General features: G+C 34.6%; 1 protein-coding gene across 2 annotated transcripts in view; it reads right to left on the bottom strand.

The window, feature by feature from the left end:
- Positions 1 to 19,512, bottom strand: part of csmd2 (CUB and Sushi multiple domains 2) — a 543,176-nt gene that overhangs the window by 132,847 nt on the left and 390,817 nt on the right. For both annotated transcript variants that reach the window (XM_087295937.2, XM_087295938.2), the window contains exons 34-36: positions 17,860 to 18,063; positions 11,859 to 11,983; positions 2,288 to 2,384 (exon numbers count right to left, since the gene is read on the bottom strand). In XM_087295937.2, coding sequence (XP_087152063.2) covers positions 2,288 to 2,384; positions 11,859 to 11,983; positions 17,860 to 18,063 — 426 coding nt within the window. The remainder of the gene's footprint in view (positions 1 to 2,287; positions 2,385 to 11,858; positions 11,984 to 17,859; positions 18,064 to 19,512) is intronic.

Below are 19,512 nucleotides of genomic sequence, written 5' to 3' on the forward strand. Positions count from 1 at the left end.
AATACTGATTACTCAGACTCCACTTGGGTGATGTCACAGGACAACGGCGACAATGCGCTCACTACACACCAGCTATAGGTGGAGTGAAGAGACAGGGAGGCCTTGATTGTAAGGGCCGATGGAAAGAAATTGGCCAGAAAACAGGGGTTACACCCCTACTCTTTTCGAGAAATGCCATGGGATTTATAATGACCACAGAGAGTCAGGACCTCGGTTTAACGTCTCTTTTGAAAAACAGTGCCCACTGAGAGTGTAACATCCCCTTCACTTTTACTGGGACATTAGGACTCACAAGTGTAGTGAAGCGATGGGAATTCCAGACTAAAATGCAGAAATAATAGGTCTGAGTGATGAAGCTATAGATGTTAGCTTTTAAATGCTCTGTTCTTGTAACGTGTTTTCTTTTAACATTGGTCTGACAGCTGAATGCTTCCGAATGCACTTTGTGAACAAATATGTCTTGTTTTGGTCATTAAAAAAGTTACATTTATAAAATACATCAAGTCATACCTTCAGAGTATTTGCACAAGTTGGCATTCGAACCCAGGACATTTGGAGCACAGTTACTCTGTGCACACGCAAGGTCCACTAGGCTACTTGAGTTTTTTTCGACCTTTTTAGTCAAACTCAGATTCGTCAGGTGACAAAACACTTCTGGAGTGACCGATGCATTGAATCACTTTATTCAAGTGACTTGGTGTTTTGAAACACTTTAGTCACGTGACATGGGTGATTCGGATTATACTTTGGTCCAGTGTTTCGAAACACTTGGGCTTCGGGGTCTCGACACTGTGTTGAAATGTCAGTTTCGTGTCAGCCATCCCTACCATTTGCCAGTTAATTGACTACGCTTCTGGATTTCCTTGTATGTACCTGTTTGCTCCTGTTTTTGATCATTCCCTGCCTGACTACTCCGAAAAAAACTGCATGTGAATCCTCTCTCCATTGTCATCAGAATAACTTGTGGTTATAATATTATTAGGTAACACTTTATTTTAACTGTCCATTTGAGTTTTAGTAGACTGTCTGCTTAGTATCTGCTGATCTTGCTGCTAAAAAGACATTTAACTGACTTTGAAAAAACTTTGCAAGAACATGTTAACCTACACTAACCCTGATCAACTGGTCTACTTTTAATCTAATGAGAATTAGTTTGCATGTTTGTGCAATGTAACTTAAATTCAACAAACAGAAGATCAAATTATTATTATTAGTATTATTATTATTATTATTATTATTATTATTATGTACATTTTTGATTTTCTATATCTAATGTGCATTCATTTAAAGTATTTTTGCTAATTTTATTATAAATTGTCATTTGTATGAACATTTGAAATAAAACATAATATAATGTTTATTTAAAAGCCATACATGAAAACATAAATTTTTTATACAATTATTCACTTTATATATATATATATATAATCCCTAAGCTTACAAGGGAATGCTGGTAATGTTTCTAAATGCTTTCTTGCTTATGTATTCATTAGAAAACACAACATTACAAAATATATAAATTAAATTAAACTGTTTAGTTGCATAAAAAAATCATTTCTATTAATATCGTAAATAGAACAGCATGATGCATATATTGTTTTATATTATTCCCATCTAATACGAGAAAGCAAAACCATGGCATTTATTTTCAAAACAGTATGATGGAGTACAAAACAACTGTAAACATCCCGTTTTATGATGTCTTGGCATTTACACTGCTCTGCATTCAAGTCAGGGGAAATACAATAAAAATATACTTTGTTCTCTTTCCTCAACCTTCATTTCTGAACGCTCAAAACAGATGAAAATCGTTACACACATTCATCTGAACACTTTTAGTCATATGGCTCAGTGTGTGTGGATCTGATTGGCCCATTTGTCTTCCCTCTGTATGCCGTTATTCATTTTAGAATATTTCATTCATTTATCTCTCTCTAGGGCACTTGCAACATTTGTGCACAGTCTTTGTGCAAATAAAAAAAGGAAACATCAGGCTTCCCTACCGTGTAAGTAGCTTCTCTTTTCTATAATGCAACACAAATGCACAGTAGCGACAGTAAAGAATCGTTCTTATGATGTATAAACCGTTTCCAAAATGCAGTAACTCTACTATACATCATATCGCTGTGGAAATATTGTTGCAAAACTAGGTTTCCTCACAAAGACAAACTGCGCATTTTTCTCAGCCCATCCGCAGAGGAATCTTCCAAAGCAACAACAATCGCATCACGGTGACATTGTGTGTTTATGTAATGAAGCTAGTTCTAGAAGTATTACACAAGCCCACCTGAGAAGCTCCCCAGCATGGTGTCGGTGTTGTCACCTCCATCAAACACCTCGAGAGAGTCCCAGTTCTGCTCAGTCACAAAGCTAATCACCTGGATCTGAAAGAAAGCAACAGAACAGAGGAAATATTACAGCACAATCCTGCTTTGTGAATCTGAGAAAAACATTACAGACACTTGGCTATCAGGCGTTGTGCGCTTTAAAGTTGGAGTGTTTAGAACTTGCAAGAATGTGTCAAATAAGGTAAGCACGGTTTGATTTCTTATATAAAATTTCAAATGCCATCAGTTTTTTTTTTTTTTTTTTTGTGCTTAAGTTTTGCGGACGATCGAGTTTAGAAATGTTTAAAGCTTTTTAAAATGATTACATTTCCTTCCTTATTATTTCATTTTCCTTTATATGCGAGAATGTAAATAAATACAGAGCAATATTTAATCTTGCCAAATTTTAGCAATGCATACTATTGCCACAGCCATGTCACCCTGCAGCCCAAGACCGGTTACTCACTGAAGCTAAGAAGGGCTGAGCCTGGTCAGTGCCTGGAATGGAGACCACCATGGGAAAAATAGGTTGGTGTTGGAAGTGGTGTTAGAGAGGCCAGCAGGAGGCGCTCAACCTGTTAGGACACCTAATGTAAAGTGTAGGGGACACTATACTATCAGTGGGCGCCATCTTTCGGATGAGATCTTAAACCAAGGTCCTGACTCTCTGTGGTCATTAAAAATCCCATGGCACTTCTCATAAAGAGTACGGTGTAACGCCGGTGTCCTGGCCAAACTCCGTCAATTGGCACTTATGATCATCCCCATCCAACGAATTGGCTCTGTCATTGTCTTTCCACTCCACCTATAGCTGGTGTGTGGTGAGTGCATTGGCGCCATTGTCCTTTGGTTGCCGTCTCATCATCCAAGTGGATGCTTCACATAGGTGGTAGTGTGGAGAGACCCCTTTCACGATTGTGGAGCGATCTAGATGTATAGCCATACACAATAGATGTGCTATATAAATACACATTACATTATATTACATTACTGTATATCGTATATAGCAGGGGTGCCCACAATGTTTCTTATGAAGGGCCAGAAACCAAACTTAATTGAGGCTAGTTGACCGAAGGTAAATACAGTTGCCATGCATAATTTCCTAGTTTATAATGTTTAGAAATGACTACAAAATAATGCTTTATATTAACCAATAGTATTTTTGTTACATTTAATTATGACCTTATTAGAATAAAATCAAAACAATCTCATTTATAACACAGTTACGCTAGTTTTTTTCCTTGATTTACTTTTACTTGCCAATGTCTTCTGCATAGTCCTCGATATCTAACGACATATTCCCTGACTTTGGTCACTGGAATCTATTACTTGTTCTCAGGTAACGTGTTTTGGCTGAGCGCAAAGATAAGTTAATGATTAATGTAAGCACGTAGCCTACATTCTGTATATTGACTGATCGCTTGCCTTTATTTCCTATAATGTATAAACTTATTGTATGTTATACTTTTATAATGGCCATTATCGATTATTAAAACTGATATTCAGCAAAAGAGAGGGTGTGTTTCGTATTTTCACTGAAATTGAAAGGAGGCAGTTGTTATCGGCTCCGTTTTGTTATAAATATGCACACAGTGAAGATGACGCTCATGCAGCACGACGCCTCAACATTTCTGCTGTCTGTTTAGTTGTTAATATTAAAATAAAAATAGGCAGTTCCTTATATCAAGTTTACATTTTATTGTTGAGAAAGTGAAACAACGTAGCCAAGGTGATGTGAATGAAGTTATTAAGTACACTGTTCCCTGTGAAGATTGACGCGTGTCCTCGGTATGTTTTCCATATCAAACTGAGAAGAAGAGACTGCAGCCTTGATCAAACTTGCGAAGTCTGAACTTACACGGAGAAGATTCAGGACTGAACTGTGTGTTAGGCTACTTAATATTGAGGAAAAGCCCCAATCAGAGAGGCGAATGTCTGCAGCCCCGCCTCCGTTTTCAGATGTCTCCGTCTTTCCCCATCCACACTGAGACGGAGCAGCAGCGTTTTAGAATGAAAACGGCCTCTCCAGCGTTTTCGAAACGCTCCGTTTTCGGCGCTCGAGAACTCCGGCGTAGTGTGGACGGATGGCGTAACCGTAGCAAAACTTATGCGTTTTCAAACTAAAACGCATTAGTGTAAACGGGGCCTCTGTGTTAAAGGTGTCTTCATCATACTAATGTGTCCTCTCAGATGGGATGGTGGGCCAAATCAAAGGTTACAACTTTGGCCCATGGGCCCTACTTTGGGCATCTTTTGTATATAGAATCTGCAACATGTTATTAGACACACTAGGTTAAAAGTGTGCATTGCTCACTGTAAGATTTGTTATACGTCTTTTGGTTTGTAAAATTCATTTTTAAATGAAAGAAAAAATCCCATTTTGAAAATCACGTTGTACAATGTTCAACCGACCACTCAAGACTTACAGTACACACCAATATTTATTGAAAGAGGAAGAAAAACCTATTTGTGACTTGTATACGAATATTTTGACGATAAAACATATTTTAATAGAATGTGTATTTTTAAATGACATAAGAAAATGTTTTTATTTAGGAGATATTTTAAGGGAAATGTTTAAAAAGATGTCTTCTAGAGGAATTTTGGAATGATTATCATATATTTCATTCATTTTTTTTTCGGCTTAGTTTCTTCATTAACCAGGGGTCACCACAGCAGAAAGAACTGCAAATGTTTACTATTAATCAAACTAAAATATTGTATACAACTCTTTTAAGTGTTCTTGTTATTTGTATGTTTTTTTGTACAATAAATATTTATTGTTTATTATAGGTTTTACCATTAATATAATAGCCAATGTTGCTGATATAGCATTTAAACACAAATAAACAAATATATCTGGTTAGTAGAATTGCTTAGTTAGTGCTGATGTTTTTTTTTTTTTTTACTTTTTTAAGAGTAAAAATAAGGGTAGTTTAGAGCTTGGTGGTTCAAGTTAGTGTTGTGTTTCGTTATAATACTTTATTTTCTTTGGCGCCACTTTCGTTCCTACTCCCCTTTATTACAACCCTTTATTTTTATGTTAGTTTGTTGTAATATTTATCTTAGATATTTTGTTGTTTGTTAAACTTTTCATCTTGTAAATAAATTCACATTTATTTTTAGCATATATTTGGTTGTGAGTCTGCTCACTTGCCACCACCACTCATAAAAAGGGTCACACAATTTAAATGTTGCTTTAACTCTCTAAAACCGTAAAGAACTAGAAAAGTAAATAAGCTGATATTGTTAAACACATTTTGGCCACATTTTTAAATTTTGGATTCCCTATAACCTCTACCTTTTCATCATTAAAGAAGAAAAAAATTACCCCATAATGTTCTCACCCTCAAGCCATCCTCTGAGTATTTACTGTAACCTTTTTTTTTTTCTGTCTAAAGAACACAATCAGAGTAGTCTTCAATTTTATCCTGGCTCTTCAATGCTGTATAATGGTGTTGAATAGTGGCTTTTATTTTGAATTTTACCAAAGCACATAATATGCAAAAAAGTCAAACTAACCCATATGCCATCAGGATGTAAACCATGTTTATGAGGTGGATTGACTGTGTTTATGTACCATAAATATTACATTCAATCAAATGAAAATTGCTGTAAATAAAATTATAAATAAATGTATTAATCACCGACTTCCAGCAACAGTCGAATGCAAGTTATGTCCGATTGACATATACAACATTTGAAAATGTCAATGTCTTACACAAATCTCACAGAAACAACAAAATTTGTTTACCACAGAAGACGATGGCGAACAAGAAAACTAGCTGGCATAAATTTACTGTATTACGTAATACAGTATATTACTCTTACAATGATGTGTGCATGTGTCTACCCATATTGCATGGGTAGATTGTATACATTAGTCATGCATAACATGCATTTGTTTACAACTAGAAGTTCCTTTATTCATTTATTTTCCTGTAACAAATATGGCCGACCAGACACATAAATATTTTGCATTTTATTCCACAACCGAGCCAACTTTACCCAGAGAAGACTCGAAACCTGATTCCAAGGTATTTACGACCCAAAGGAATGTGCCATGCGGCATTAAACACAGGAACGACCTACAAAGGACTCTTTAAACTGCTTGTTTAACACTGATGTTTTCATATAAACTTTACTCTCTTTATGTTTAATCATATGTTTTGCAACTTTCCCTTTCTCTTGTATTAATATCTTTAGTTTTAATACCCCTGCATATAATGTTTAATTGTACCTAAGCTAAACATCTTCTTATACTGTTCAAGTTTGGACTTTTTGAAAAGCTTACTCGCTGTACATTCCTTTGGCTTAGCCGCTTATTTATCAGGGGATGCCACAGCAGAATGAACTGCCAACTATTCTGGCATATGTTTTACACTGCGGACACCCTTCCAGCGCAACCCAGAACTGGGAAACACCCATACACTCACATTCACACACATACTCAAACACTACAGCCAATTTAGTTTGTTCAATTTGTTTGTTCACTCGGAGGAAACCCATGCGAGCACGGGGAGAACATGCAAACTCCACACAGAAATAAGAACTGACCCAGCCAGGACTTGAACCAGTGGCCTTCTTGCTTTAAGGTGACAGTGCTAAAAACTGAGCCTCTACAACTAAAAGTGTTTAATAAAAAATAAAATAAAAATAAATACCTCTCTTACAAAAACATTGATTTACTTCATAACACTTGTTTGGAAGCTTCAAAATAAAAGCCACTTTCCAACATCATTATACAGCATGAAAGAGAAAGGGATAACACTGAAAACTACCTTAACGATACGCAGAGAAAAGTCATATACATAGAGGACGGCTTGAGTGGGAGTAAACTAATGGGTAATTTTCATGTACGGGTGAACTATAGCTTCAAATTAAAGCAGACTTGAGATTTTATAACACAAACAAATTCTTAATACCATAACAGTAGTAACTATATTTGGATATTGTTTCAAATTTAGGTGCTAAAAAAATTAAACGGAAACATATTACAGACTCTTGGCTTTCAAGCATGATGTGCTTTAAAGTCTAAGCTTTTTACAAGATTACGCCAACTAAAGGCATCTTAATTTGAGTCTTTATATAACAGTTCAATTGCCAGCAGCACTTCCTTTTTCCCCCCTTTCGTTCAGTTTTTCCCCAATGTTCAGCCCTGTAAATATTTTGGTAGACATTTATTTTTTTCCGCCTCAGCCTCAAACAAGCCTAGAAATTGGCTGGTCACAGTGGCATGACTGGCTATCGCTGGAAGATTGTCACATCTGATAGCCTTGCTGTCAAATGGCACATTTATTTGTGCTTGCTTCACACAGTGAATTGGAAATTTCATGAGAGGGAGGGGGGTTAGTTCTAGATCCAGGCAGTCTGTCTGATACAAAATGAAAACACACCATCAATCCACCCTGTAGAGTATCTGTTAAGAGCTCTTCTTCCCAGTCTCAAAGCCAAAAGTAATGTACACTGGTAATAAACCTAAGACTAAATTGTTTAGTGATGATATCTAGTCTCTTAAAGTATGGCAGACAAAAAAGAAAAATAGAAAATTCTTATTGACAATAGAAAAACAATAGATAACACTTTATTTTAATAGTTCATTTGAGTATTAGTAGACTGTCTGAATAATATCTGATGATACTGCTCCTTCAACAGACATTTAACTGACTATAAGAAACTTTGCAAGTACATGTCAACTTACACTAACCCCAACCCTAACCCCAATCTAACAGACTAATAATCTAATGAGAATGAATTGGCATGTAGATGCAATGTAACTTAAATTCAACAACAAGACCATCAAAATAAAGTGTGACCAAACAATTCAGCTCACAAATCTGAGAGATGGCAATTAGGGCTGGTCAATATAATTAGGTTACAGAAGAGGCCTTTAGAAATGCTCAGAGAACAAAATGCCATGACTTACCGCGGTTCGCCGCAGTACTCAGGGAAATTCTCTGACTCAGGAAATGCATTACCATTAGTGGGCAGCCGAGCTTCATTCTCTGTAGTGGTCAATTTAAAAGGCGGAGGACTCGATGCCTTCAAAAGAAGAGGTGTTTTCTCCATGTTTTGTTCATATTTGCAAATAGGGGTTTTGCAAATACGGTTTTTAAATAGTCAAATACACATTTTTCACTTACACTTTTAGGTATTTTTTAAAACATATATTTATTTTATGTGCAACAAATGCTGTTTTTCTTTCAGTGCAAATGTGTCTACATCAGTGGTTTCCAACCTTTTTAACCCGTAACCCCCAAAATAACAATGTGACTTGAGAACCCCAATATTAAATAGAAATATAGAAATACAGAAATCTGAAATGCAACGGTGCACACACACCAATAGGCCCAAGTCTATTCTTTGTTTACTTAATATCAATGTGCTGGATCTGATGCTATTGCTGTGTCTTTAATATAATGAAATCAACTAAAGGGTCACAGTCCAACAGAAAAAAAAAAAAAAAAAAACGTAGGGCTGTAACTATAAACTACCATTTTTATCTTCAATAGGTGATGGATAAATATATAGTAATTATAATTGTTAAAAAAAATGTATTAGATTTTTTTTTTTTATCACCAAGCGACCCCCCTCCATTGTCTTGCCACACTTGGGTCCCCACCCCCACTTTGGGAACCACTAGTTTACATGACACATGATGCACAATATTGAAATTTTGCTAATATCTGATAAGCCAATGTTTTTAATACAATTTTGGCTGCTGACACCAATTTAATTGTATTAATTAATTTATTTTTGTACTTTATATATATATATATATATATATATATATATATATATATATATATATATATATATATATTTTTTTTTTTTTTTTTTTTTTTTTTTTGAAGCATGAAAAAATGCAAATGCGAGGATATTCAAGCACTACACACAAATAAAATGCACAATAAGTCATTGAAGGATCTTTCTTAAATCTTCCAAATTCGCACCTCTTTCTTTTTCAGCTGCCTTTTCTAATCAGTCTCTACTACTTTTAGTGACACTGTAATCATTTCTGCATGGTTCCAGTTCTCCTACAGCGAGAATTTTATGAATTGGGTTAAAGGCAATTAAGTAAGCTGTCCTAAACTCCTCCCATGATTCGGGGCTTTATTTGATTACATTTGTATCCAACAGCGCAAGGCAAGTCTGAAGAGGTGGCTGCAGATGCTACTTGAGCAAAATCACTCATTTCCTATGGCATTGCTCATTTTCACCCTTTTTTAGCAGCATTTAAAATGCTGTTACTCCTAATGAGTCTAACTAATAATCATATTTGTTATACGGAAGTGCAAAATGACATCATTTCATATCTAGTTGAAATATCGTCTGGGATGCCACTAAGGAGTGCAGCTAACCCATGTGGAGTTCATCAAGGATCAGTCATAGGCCCGTTGCATATTGACTTCAATATAGTCTTTAACAGACGACCACTCACAGTAGTTGCCAAATAATCTCAAAAAGCTCTTTACAACCACATTGTGGACATGCCAAGAAGATACCATTGAATAGAGTTATGAAGTATGACTAGAAGAAATGATGGCTCTAGTGATACAGTTCAAAACCTGAATTACCTCTCTCATAAAATCTACACTTTTATAGCCTGCAGTGAAATGAAAAATTGATACAGTTAAAAAAGTAACAAGAGTTGAAGCATTGCACACTTGTTAAACGCTTCAGCGTGACCACATTTAAAAGTGCCAGAGAATATGTAGTGAAACGCAGCCCGATACACACTGCACAGGGTGTGATAACGGCATTATACAATTGAATTCACACCTGAACAACTCAAGAAGAGCTAGAAAAATCACAGGAACAGAGATGCATATTTTAATGCTGTTTTCTCCAGCGTAGTTTCTTAAAGCACCTCTGCGCTCTCAGGGAGGCCCATACATTACAGTCCAAAGAGAATATGCTGTTTAAAGCAGCAGCGTAATGACCATAAACAAAACAAGCTGCCTCTGTCAATTGCAGTTAATGAGTATTTGAAAACGCACAAAAAACAGGCAGACTGCAGCAAAAATGTTCGCTATCAATCTGTCATTTGTTTTGTTTGCTGTTGCTGTCAATCCTCCCAATTTTGCATGCAGTACACATATTGATAAATATTCAAGCAATAGATACCTGCATACAATATTGCTTGAAAATTGGAGGCAAAAAAAGATATTTTTTTATAGTTTTTTTTTATTTTAATTTCGGTTAGATGGTGTTGTTTTATTCCTAAAATAATCCTGAAAAAAATGTGTATTATAGCTTCTAAAAATAATAATTTTAATTAATCAGATTGAAATGAGATTTTTGATTGCTAAAGCTTAATTAAAAAAATCTAAGCAAATATAAGTAAATACTAAACTGAATAAAAAGGAATCCAGACAAAAAGTGACATTAAGCCTTACAAAACATTTACAATGTAATTAAACGCTGCTCCTTTGAACTCTATTTTTATGAAAAGGAACACATAATAAAACAATTAAAAATAAAACATTATTTAAAAATTAGTCCTATTGATCAGTCCCTCCAGGATTTAGCGATTGCTGAATTTATCCCGAAATCAAACAAACTCTGTGGTTTAAATTCTGTGGATATCCCACAAATTCAGAGTGTAGACACTTTCTATGACTGATTCACCCAAAACAAAGGCCATGTGGACGCAAACAACCCTCGCTAAGCAGTTTTACACACATCAATCTCGTAGGTGGCAGTATATACATTTACAATGGTCTGTAACAACAAAAGTCAGCATTTAACCATCCGAATGACACCATTAAATATGAGTAAACATACAAGTCACATTTACCTATAAATATTTCTCAAAAAAAACCCTGAAATAGTGAATGAAATTAGGTAAATAAAGACTTGTTGCATGCACAACACATAACACAAGCACAATGTTAGGCCTCTTAACAATAGTGTGGTGATGCATTGATGCATGTGATAAATGAATTTGGCTGCACTTTTTCATGTTGTACTGTTGACATGCTGTTAATATAATGCATTGTTTGCATTTTTATGTTTATGGTTATATAGTTGACAAATAGCTACAAGCTCTGAAAAAGAAAGATTCTTGTAAAAAAACTTGTGGGCACTTTAAATTGACTTTATTTTTATTATTATTATTATTTTGTTTCCTTATTTATATGTTTAGAGTTTAATTGTTATTTGGTTACATTTGAAATATTGAAATTAAGTGTTATTTTATAACTTACAGAACCTAATGTCTAGGAGTAATAAAAACATATTCAGTGTGCAATAAAGACTTTTGTCTGTGTTATATTTTTACTGCAAGATAATAGAGCAAATATTGCTGCGAATTGTAAGAAAAGCAGCAGAAAAATCAGTCATCTTTGGCTGCAAAAATCAGAAAAAAGTCCAGAGAAATCCTGGAGGAACTGATTGAATTTTGAAGGGTTTAAAGTGAAGCTAGTTTTAAAGCGGTGGTAAATGCATTATACTCAAAAGAAGCCACAAAAATACATTTGAGAAATAATGGGAACAATTTTATATTTATTTTTGTCTAGAGTAACATACCTGAATTCCCATTCCCTCAGGCACGGTGATCTTCCACACACAGCTCAAGCTGTTCAGGTAGGGCTCAGGATAGCCAGGAGACAGAATAGTGCCTATCCGCTGGGTAAGATTCCCTCCACACGGCACTGCACAAAGATTAAAGCAAAAAAACAATGAAAGAAAAGATCGAGAAGGCAAACCAACAAACAACCCACAGCATGAAAAGGCATCCGCTTGTTCAGTCTGACATCGTGCGTCACAGTTTCTGAGTCCAAACACTAACAGATGCCAAAAGCGAACAAACAAATGGTACAAATAAATAGACTCTCCCAGTGTGCTGTAAAACTATTAAACATTGTTATATTTATATCCACGCTTAATCTCAGATAGTCAGATTTATCTTTAATATATTGTTAATATATCAGCCTCGATGTAGCAGGTCTAGAGAATGTAGAGAACACAATGATTTAGTAACATTAATGTGGGATATCGCACTGGTCATAAACGGTTGTTAAGAGTTTTCTCAATTCAAATGAGTAGAGCCTTGGGCCAAGAAATCCTTTTCTTTATTCACAACTTAAAGGTCCCCAGAAGTGCCTTGAAATGCACAGTTTTATTTGTTTATAGCAATGCTGAGTCTATCTAACAATTCCTTTGCTTTAAAATTCAGCATTTATTGCAGTTCAAAGGGGTCACGTGTACAGTATATTGGTCTGCTTAGTCTTGCAGTGTCATTGGACTAAAGTAGAATGTGTGTCTGTGCTGTGGCAGTATGTGTGAACTTGAAATCAGGCTTCATTCCACCTGTGTAAATCCTATTTACACGGTCTGAATAATTTTTACCCTATACAGTGTAGCACGAGATATTCACCATATAGAAAACTGCAACTGTGTCTAACAGACTTTCAATGTCCTAGTTGCTTATACGCTGACTGAGCAATAAAAGTCCTCCCTCAGGGCTGTATATGGGCACAGGGTATTTCAGCGTCCTGGCTTTTAGTAATTCCACCTCTCAATAGCTGGGATTCCATGCTAATAGTAAGTGATTTTTTTTTTTTCAAAGTTAGCAGCAAAACAAACACATTCAATTTAGTTGTGTTTACATAAAGATGTAAGAGCAGCTGACTGTAGTATTGGTAACCTAGTAACCAACAGTAAACAAGTCAAGCATAATGGATACAGCTGGTCATGTGAGTTTAATGTTGACTAAGTCAGAATTTATTCAGCAAATGCATTTCTATATCCCATTTTTTGCATGAACCGTTTGTCGAAAGAGTCTAAAACTGCCTCAAACTTTTTTTGCAAATCAATAGATTTTATTGTAAATTTGGTTAACATGACTTGTTTCTCAGGCAATACTTCAAATGTGAATTAACACTGGGAGATGGAAACTCAACTCAAAGTCCAAAACCACTTCAAGCTGGAGTAGAAATCTTTTTTGTGTGAAATAAAGGGTTTTTATTTAAAATTTGGTATTTCTATCACTCAATTATTGTGCAATTCTTCAAATTCTGCTTTAACACTGAGTGATGGAAACCCAGCTCAAAGGCCAAAATCACTACAAGCTAGCATAAAATAAGGGATTATGGCATCATAAAAACCATTGATCCATTGTGGCGGAGCTGCAAAACTGCTCACATTTGAGTTGTGTTGCTGTTTTGTAGCAACAGTAGCCTATAGATAAACTTAAAGAGTTGGTTCACCTAAAATTAAATTACTTCATTCATTTCATACATCATTTAGTCTTCGTCATGAGGTAAACTTTATCCATTTCTTTCCTCTTTTTAAGAACATTTGAAAAGAATGCTAGGACCCATCAACTTCCATAGTATGAAAAAACAAATTATTATCAAGGTTCATACAGTACACATTTTTACTCCCAAAATTCCTGTTTTAAAAAAAACAGCTTAATCCAGCCTAAGCTGGTTGGCTGGTTTTAGCTAGTTGAACAGTCTGGTTTTAGAGGGGTTTCTTTACAGGGATTTAGACATTTCCAGCTTGATCTTAGCTGGTCAGGCTAGGAGGTGACCAGCTAAAACCAACTTGATCAGCCAAGCCAGGCTGTGAGCCCAGCTAAAACCAGCTATGTCCAGCTTAAACTAGGCTGGTCAAGCTGGTTGTAACTGTTTTTAGCTGGTCATTTCTCAGCCTGGCCAGCTAAGACCAGGCTGAAAATGGATGAAACCAGCATGGAAATGGCCAAACTTTTTTTTCAGCAGGGATTGCTTTTCCAATAAAATTTTCATGATCCAATGTTTTATGTAATGTCTACGTATATGTGATAAATAATAAGAAAAACAACATACGTTCAAATTTATTACAGCATATCATAAAACACGCAACAACCTACTTAGTTTAAATGTATTTTTACATCCATGTCAAATTTATTTAGACAATGCTTACACAGCACTAATATGATTGGCCAAGAACAGGAAAGACGTCTAAACAACTAACTTATATTCAAATATAGAGATATCTGTTAAACAAATCTCCATGACTTTCCAAAACTTTGTGGGTTTTCTTGTTTTTCAAACGGTCAGTTTTTGGTCAAAACGATTCTGTTTTGTAAGAATGTGAAATAAAGAAATATTTAATAATTAATTAACTTTTTATTTATTAATTAATATTCATTTACTATTTCATTATTTATTTATTACTTTTGAATTATACTGTTAACGAGATTAATGCACCAACATGTAAACAGTTCAACAGCCCAGGACATACTTCACTACTGAACTTTTTATCTGTTTTTACTAAACTTTTCCAGGCCTGGAAAATTTGATATCATAATTCAATGATCTTCCTGGTTTTCCATGACTGTACGAATCCAATAAAAGTCAGCAACTAGATTTTTTTTTTTAATATCTTGTGTTCAACAGAAGAAAGAAACACAAACAAAACAAAGCGAGTAAATGATGAAAATTACAATTTTGAGGTGAACTATCCCTTTTAAGACTAACATATTGATACTAATAATATAAAAAAACTAAACTTTAATTTTTAATATTGGTGGACTTCAACAAGCGCATTTTTATAATCTTCCAGGAGAGCAACCTTAGTGTAGCTCCTGTGGTCAAGCATCTGGTGTCCGCAGTGAAGCGCACAGGTAAACATCTGCAAGAGCACGAATACCTGAGCGATACCTGCACCAACATCTGCCGCACGTGTATGTGTTTGTGGATGTGTGGCAGCCGGAGGGCATGACTGCTGGCCCGCAGCTGTATGTCGCTGCTTGTTAGGCACAGAGAGAGTGTGTTGGCGACAGCTCTCTCTCTAGAGGAGCACGAGTCTGTTTGCTCTGTTTCCCCTCAGCAGGAAAACCACCAGAGAAAATATGAAGCTAACAGTGCTCATCCAAGCAGAGATATGGAGGAGGAGGAGGAGGATTGTGATGGGGATGCGAGTAACCACGCCACGTTAAAGCAACTGAAGATCCACACATATATATATATATATATATATATATATATATATATATATATATATATATATATATATATATATGCTGATCCTAATTTAATCAATGGAAAGACTTTTTATAGAAACTTCCAAATGAGGAAATGTGGCTTCAGTTGATGGATGTGCCTAAATATGTTCATAGATATCCATACAGTATATACAGTGGGGGAAGTATATACAGTGGGGGAAAGAAGTTATGAGCATGTCATGTTTTCTGCTGGGAATAGTATTTCTAAAGTAGCTGTTGACATGGAGTTGAACCAGATTTTGGTAAAAACTCAAACAATACAAACATAAAAATGAAAGAAAAACAAAAACAATAAAATCTTTAAAATTCAGTTCTGCGTAATAACAAAGAAATGACATGCAGAGAAAGTACTGAACTACTGAAATCTATTTAATACTTTATATTAAAGGCTTTTTTTGGAGATGACAGCTTAAAGACTCCTTTCGTGTGAAGAATGAAGTCACATGCATTGCTCTATTGTGATTTGTTTTCACAAACTTTAACAGAGCTCTTGATGGTTCTGTGGGTCTCATCTATAAAATCCAATCCATTATTTTATATTTTATATTAATTGATTAGATTCAAGTCAGGTGATTGGCTGGGCCATTCCACAGTTTGATTTTCTTTCTCTGAAAGTGAGAGTTCTTTGAGAGTTTCCTTGGATGTGTTTTGGATTATTTTCTTGCTAAAATGTCTACACTGGTTTCATCATCATCATCATCATCATTATCATCCTGATAATGTAGATGTTGGACTGAAGCAGCTGATAATCTTTTACAATGAGGAAGAGCAGATGGTTGCTGAAGAACTACTGAGAGATTTCAGCTGTTGTCTAGGGTTTTACTGCCTTTCTACAACTCCCTTTCTTCATGTGTTTTATACTTTCTTTCCTATGTCATTTCATGTTATTAGACATGGGCTGCCAATGTGAATATGTAAATCTGGCCTGCCCTCCCCTTATCACTTAACAATCGCCGCACCATCCCCCCTTCCAACCCTCCACCCCCCTTTCTTCACTTCACTTCACCCACACCCCCGCTCCCTAGTTCTTAACTTACAACTCACTTGGGTGGCCTGAGGTACAATACATTTCAAAGACCTTCCCGTAACAAATTGTCTCCCAGTCCACCCCACATATGGATTTCTTTGTTTGTTACCAACATCCAGTGAAAACTTTATGTTAACTGCACCTTTAGAAACATTTTTTTCAGAGAAAAATTGTGACGTGTTCAATACTTATTTTCCCCACTGTATGTTAAATTTGTTACAATCACTGTTAATTTCCTTAATATTTTAATATATTTTTTTATCCAGTTAGTTTTACTGATGGAAACAAAACAAAACTGAGAAAAAATAAATAAATAAACATTTTGAGTGACACAAACCGATCAACAGAAAAAATATTCCTACCAAAATTCACATTTCTGAAAAGTATATATTATAAACACAATGTAAATTCAGTTTTAGTCTTTATATGTTAGGTATTCACTGCTACATTTAATAAAATGCTAATTTAAATAAACATTACTAATTAAATAAATATAATAATTATATTTATAAAAATAAAAATTAAAAAATACTGGAAAATGTATAGAAAATTATGCTGATCCTATAATAATCGATGGAGAGATTTACTAAGAAAACATCCAAATGAGGAGACGTGGCTTCAGTTAATGGATGTGTCTTTTTATATATATATATATATATCCTCATGTGGATGCTTCCAAATTATAGGATCAGCATAATTTTATATACATTTTCCAGTATTTTTTTATTTTTACGTAATGTTATGTAATGTTAAATGTATTTAATTTATTACATCTATGTTTATATATATATATAAACATATATAAACTTTATATATTTATGCACATATAACATGCACATATGTCAATTTGTTATAACCAGTGTTAATTTTCCTAATATTTTAGTCATTTGATCATCAACACATTTTTTCAATGATTAAAAACATGACAAATCTAAAAAAAAGACAGATTTGAGTGAAAAAATTATGATAAACAGGAGTTTATTCTTATTAAAACTCACACATATGCACGCATATATTATAAAAATAATGTGAATGCAGTTTGGGTTTTATATGTTTATATGTTTATATGTTTTATATGTCTTTTAATAAAAATACTAAGATAAATAACTGTTAATATTGCTTGTAATATTATATTTGAACTGAAATAACTTGAAAACAACTGAAACTAACTTAAAACAAATCTAAATCATCTTATTTCTAATGGCATAGCTGGTCTAAAATTGTCTGTCAAATTGCCTATACACATGAATAACTCCAAAAGGGTCTACACAATACCTGCATCAATACCTGTCCAACTGCAGCAAAAACCGAATATATTTAAAATTCATTCACACCCAATGGATCTCACCACCTGCTTAGTGCTCCCCAGTTCATCTGAATTTGAGCCCCTGGTCATTAATAATAGATGGATAAACTCAATGAACATCTGGCTCTAGTTGAAATGATTGTAAAGGAAAAAAACAAATCTAGAAGGACAAAAAAATCTCTAGAAATGTATAATGGCTTACCAATGCAGCTGGGCATGCTGCCATTCCACTGGGCCAGAGCGTTGGGTACAGTCAGGCACTCAATAGCACTCGGCCCCTCCAGGACGTACCCAGCATTGCATTCGAAACTCACCACGGCTCCCACCGCAAAGTTATTCCCTGTGCGCCTGCCGTGCCTGGGCTCTGGGACTGAGCTGCATTGGGTTGCACTGGTCCTTGGGACAGCTGAGGAAATCACATGAGTCACGATTACATATCCAATTTTAATTTTGTAAAAAGCATTAAAAAATACGAGCAATATCATGAATAATTTTGGTTAATATATTTTCCAAAGAATTTTTAACAGAGCAATATTTTATATATATTTTTTATTTATTTTATTTTATTTTTTTTATTAAAAGGTTACTATTGTTAGCCCCGTTAAGAAATACTTTTTTTTTCCTCGATTAGCTACAAAAAAAATAAATAAATAAATAAAAATAAATAAATAAATAAAAATATAAATATATATATATATATATATATATATATATATATATATATATATATATATATATATATATATATATATATATATATATATATATACACATACATACAAATGAGTTATTACAACTATACACATGCTGCACATACAGTATGTAACTTGATTCAGCTTGACAGGCATTTGCTTTTGCATCTGCCATTTGCACTAATTAAAATGTCTGGAGTGTCCCTATGGTTCTGCGAAGGTTTGTCAAAAGTATCGACTTTAGTACAAATCGATACTGAAACAGATACAGATATGACTGTGATTGGCTCTGAAGGTCATTACTTCACACTTCACCGATGTTCACTAAGCACGAACACACATACACAAACACTGATGCATTTGAAAGCTGGAAAAGGTGTTGGAAGGATGACCTTCAGAGCCATTCACAGTCATATGTGGAGCACACAAACACAATCAGTGGCTAAACTGTGGTGTGTAAGAAAGTGCTCAATAGAGCTTAAATTTTATTGGGAAACTGGACATTTTTAAAATGTCATTGTCGATTATCGATACTTTTTATAACCCTATCTACATCCATTTTCTCCAGAAACAACTTGAAATGTTTACCCATCTGACCCAAGCACACATTTACTCTGTCTTTTTGACTATCTAAGTTAGGATGGACTAGGCAAAATCACTGCAGAGGACTTATCTTGATGCAGCAGCAGACTGTTTTGTGAAAGTGCTTATCTGAATGTAACCCCAAACTATATTTTTTCCTTCACCAAACTTGACTAATTTTTAAGAATCTTGGGTCCATGCGGGTTCCAATAGGTCTTCTATTCTTTTCAACTACCACAGTTGAGATGTACCAGGCAGAATAATTACAGAGGGCTGACTTTATAGCTTTATCCTGGAGTAAGAATGATTGATGTCTTGATACAGCAGCAGGCTGTTTAGTGAAAGTGCTTTTCTGAAGTTACTTTCTATTAGATATGGTAATTAGTGAAAGATCTCAATTATTTTGCACTGAGAAATGTGACTTGTTAGATAATTCTGATTTATTAGACAATTCTCTCATGGCATTTGGCACAAGATAATGAATCCACGAGTTTTAAGCTGAGTTTTCTACTATTGAGTATACTACTATACTATTATTATAGTTTTAGTTTAAAAAAAAAATTAATTTGGATATTCTATAC

Source organism: Danio rerio, chromosome 19 (assembly GCF_052040795.2).
Source record: "Danio rerio strain M-AB ecotype USA chromosome 19, GRCz13ab, whole genome shotgun sequence".
Taxonomy (NCBI): Eukaryota; Metazoa; Chordata; class Actinopteri; order Cypriniformes; family Danionidae; genus Danio; species Danio rerio.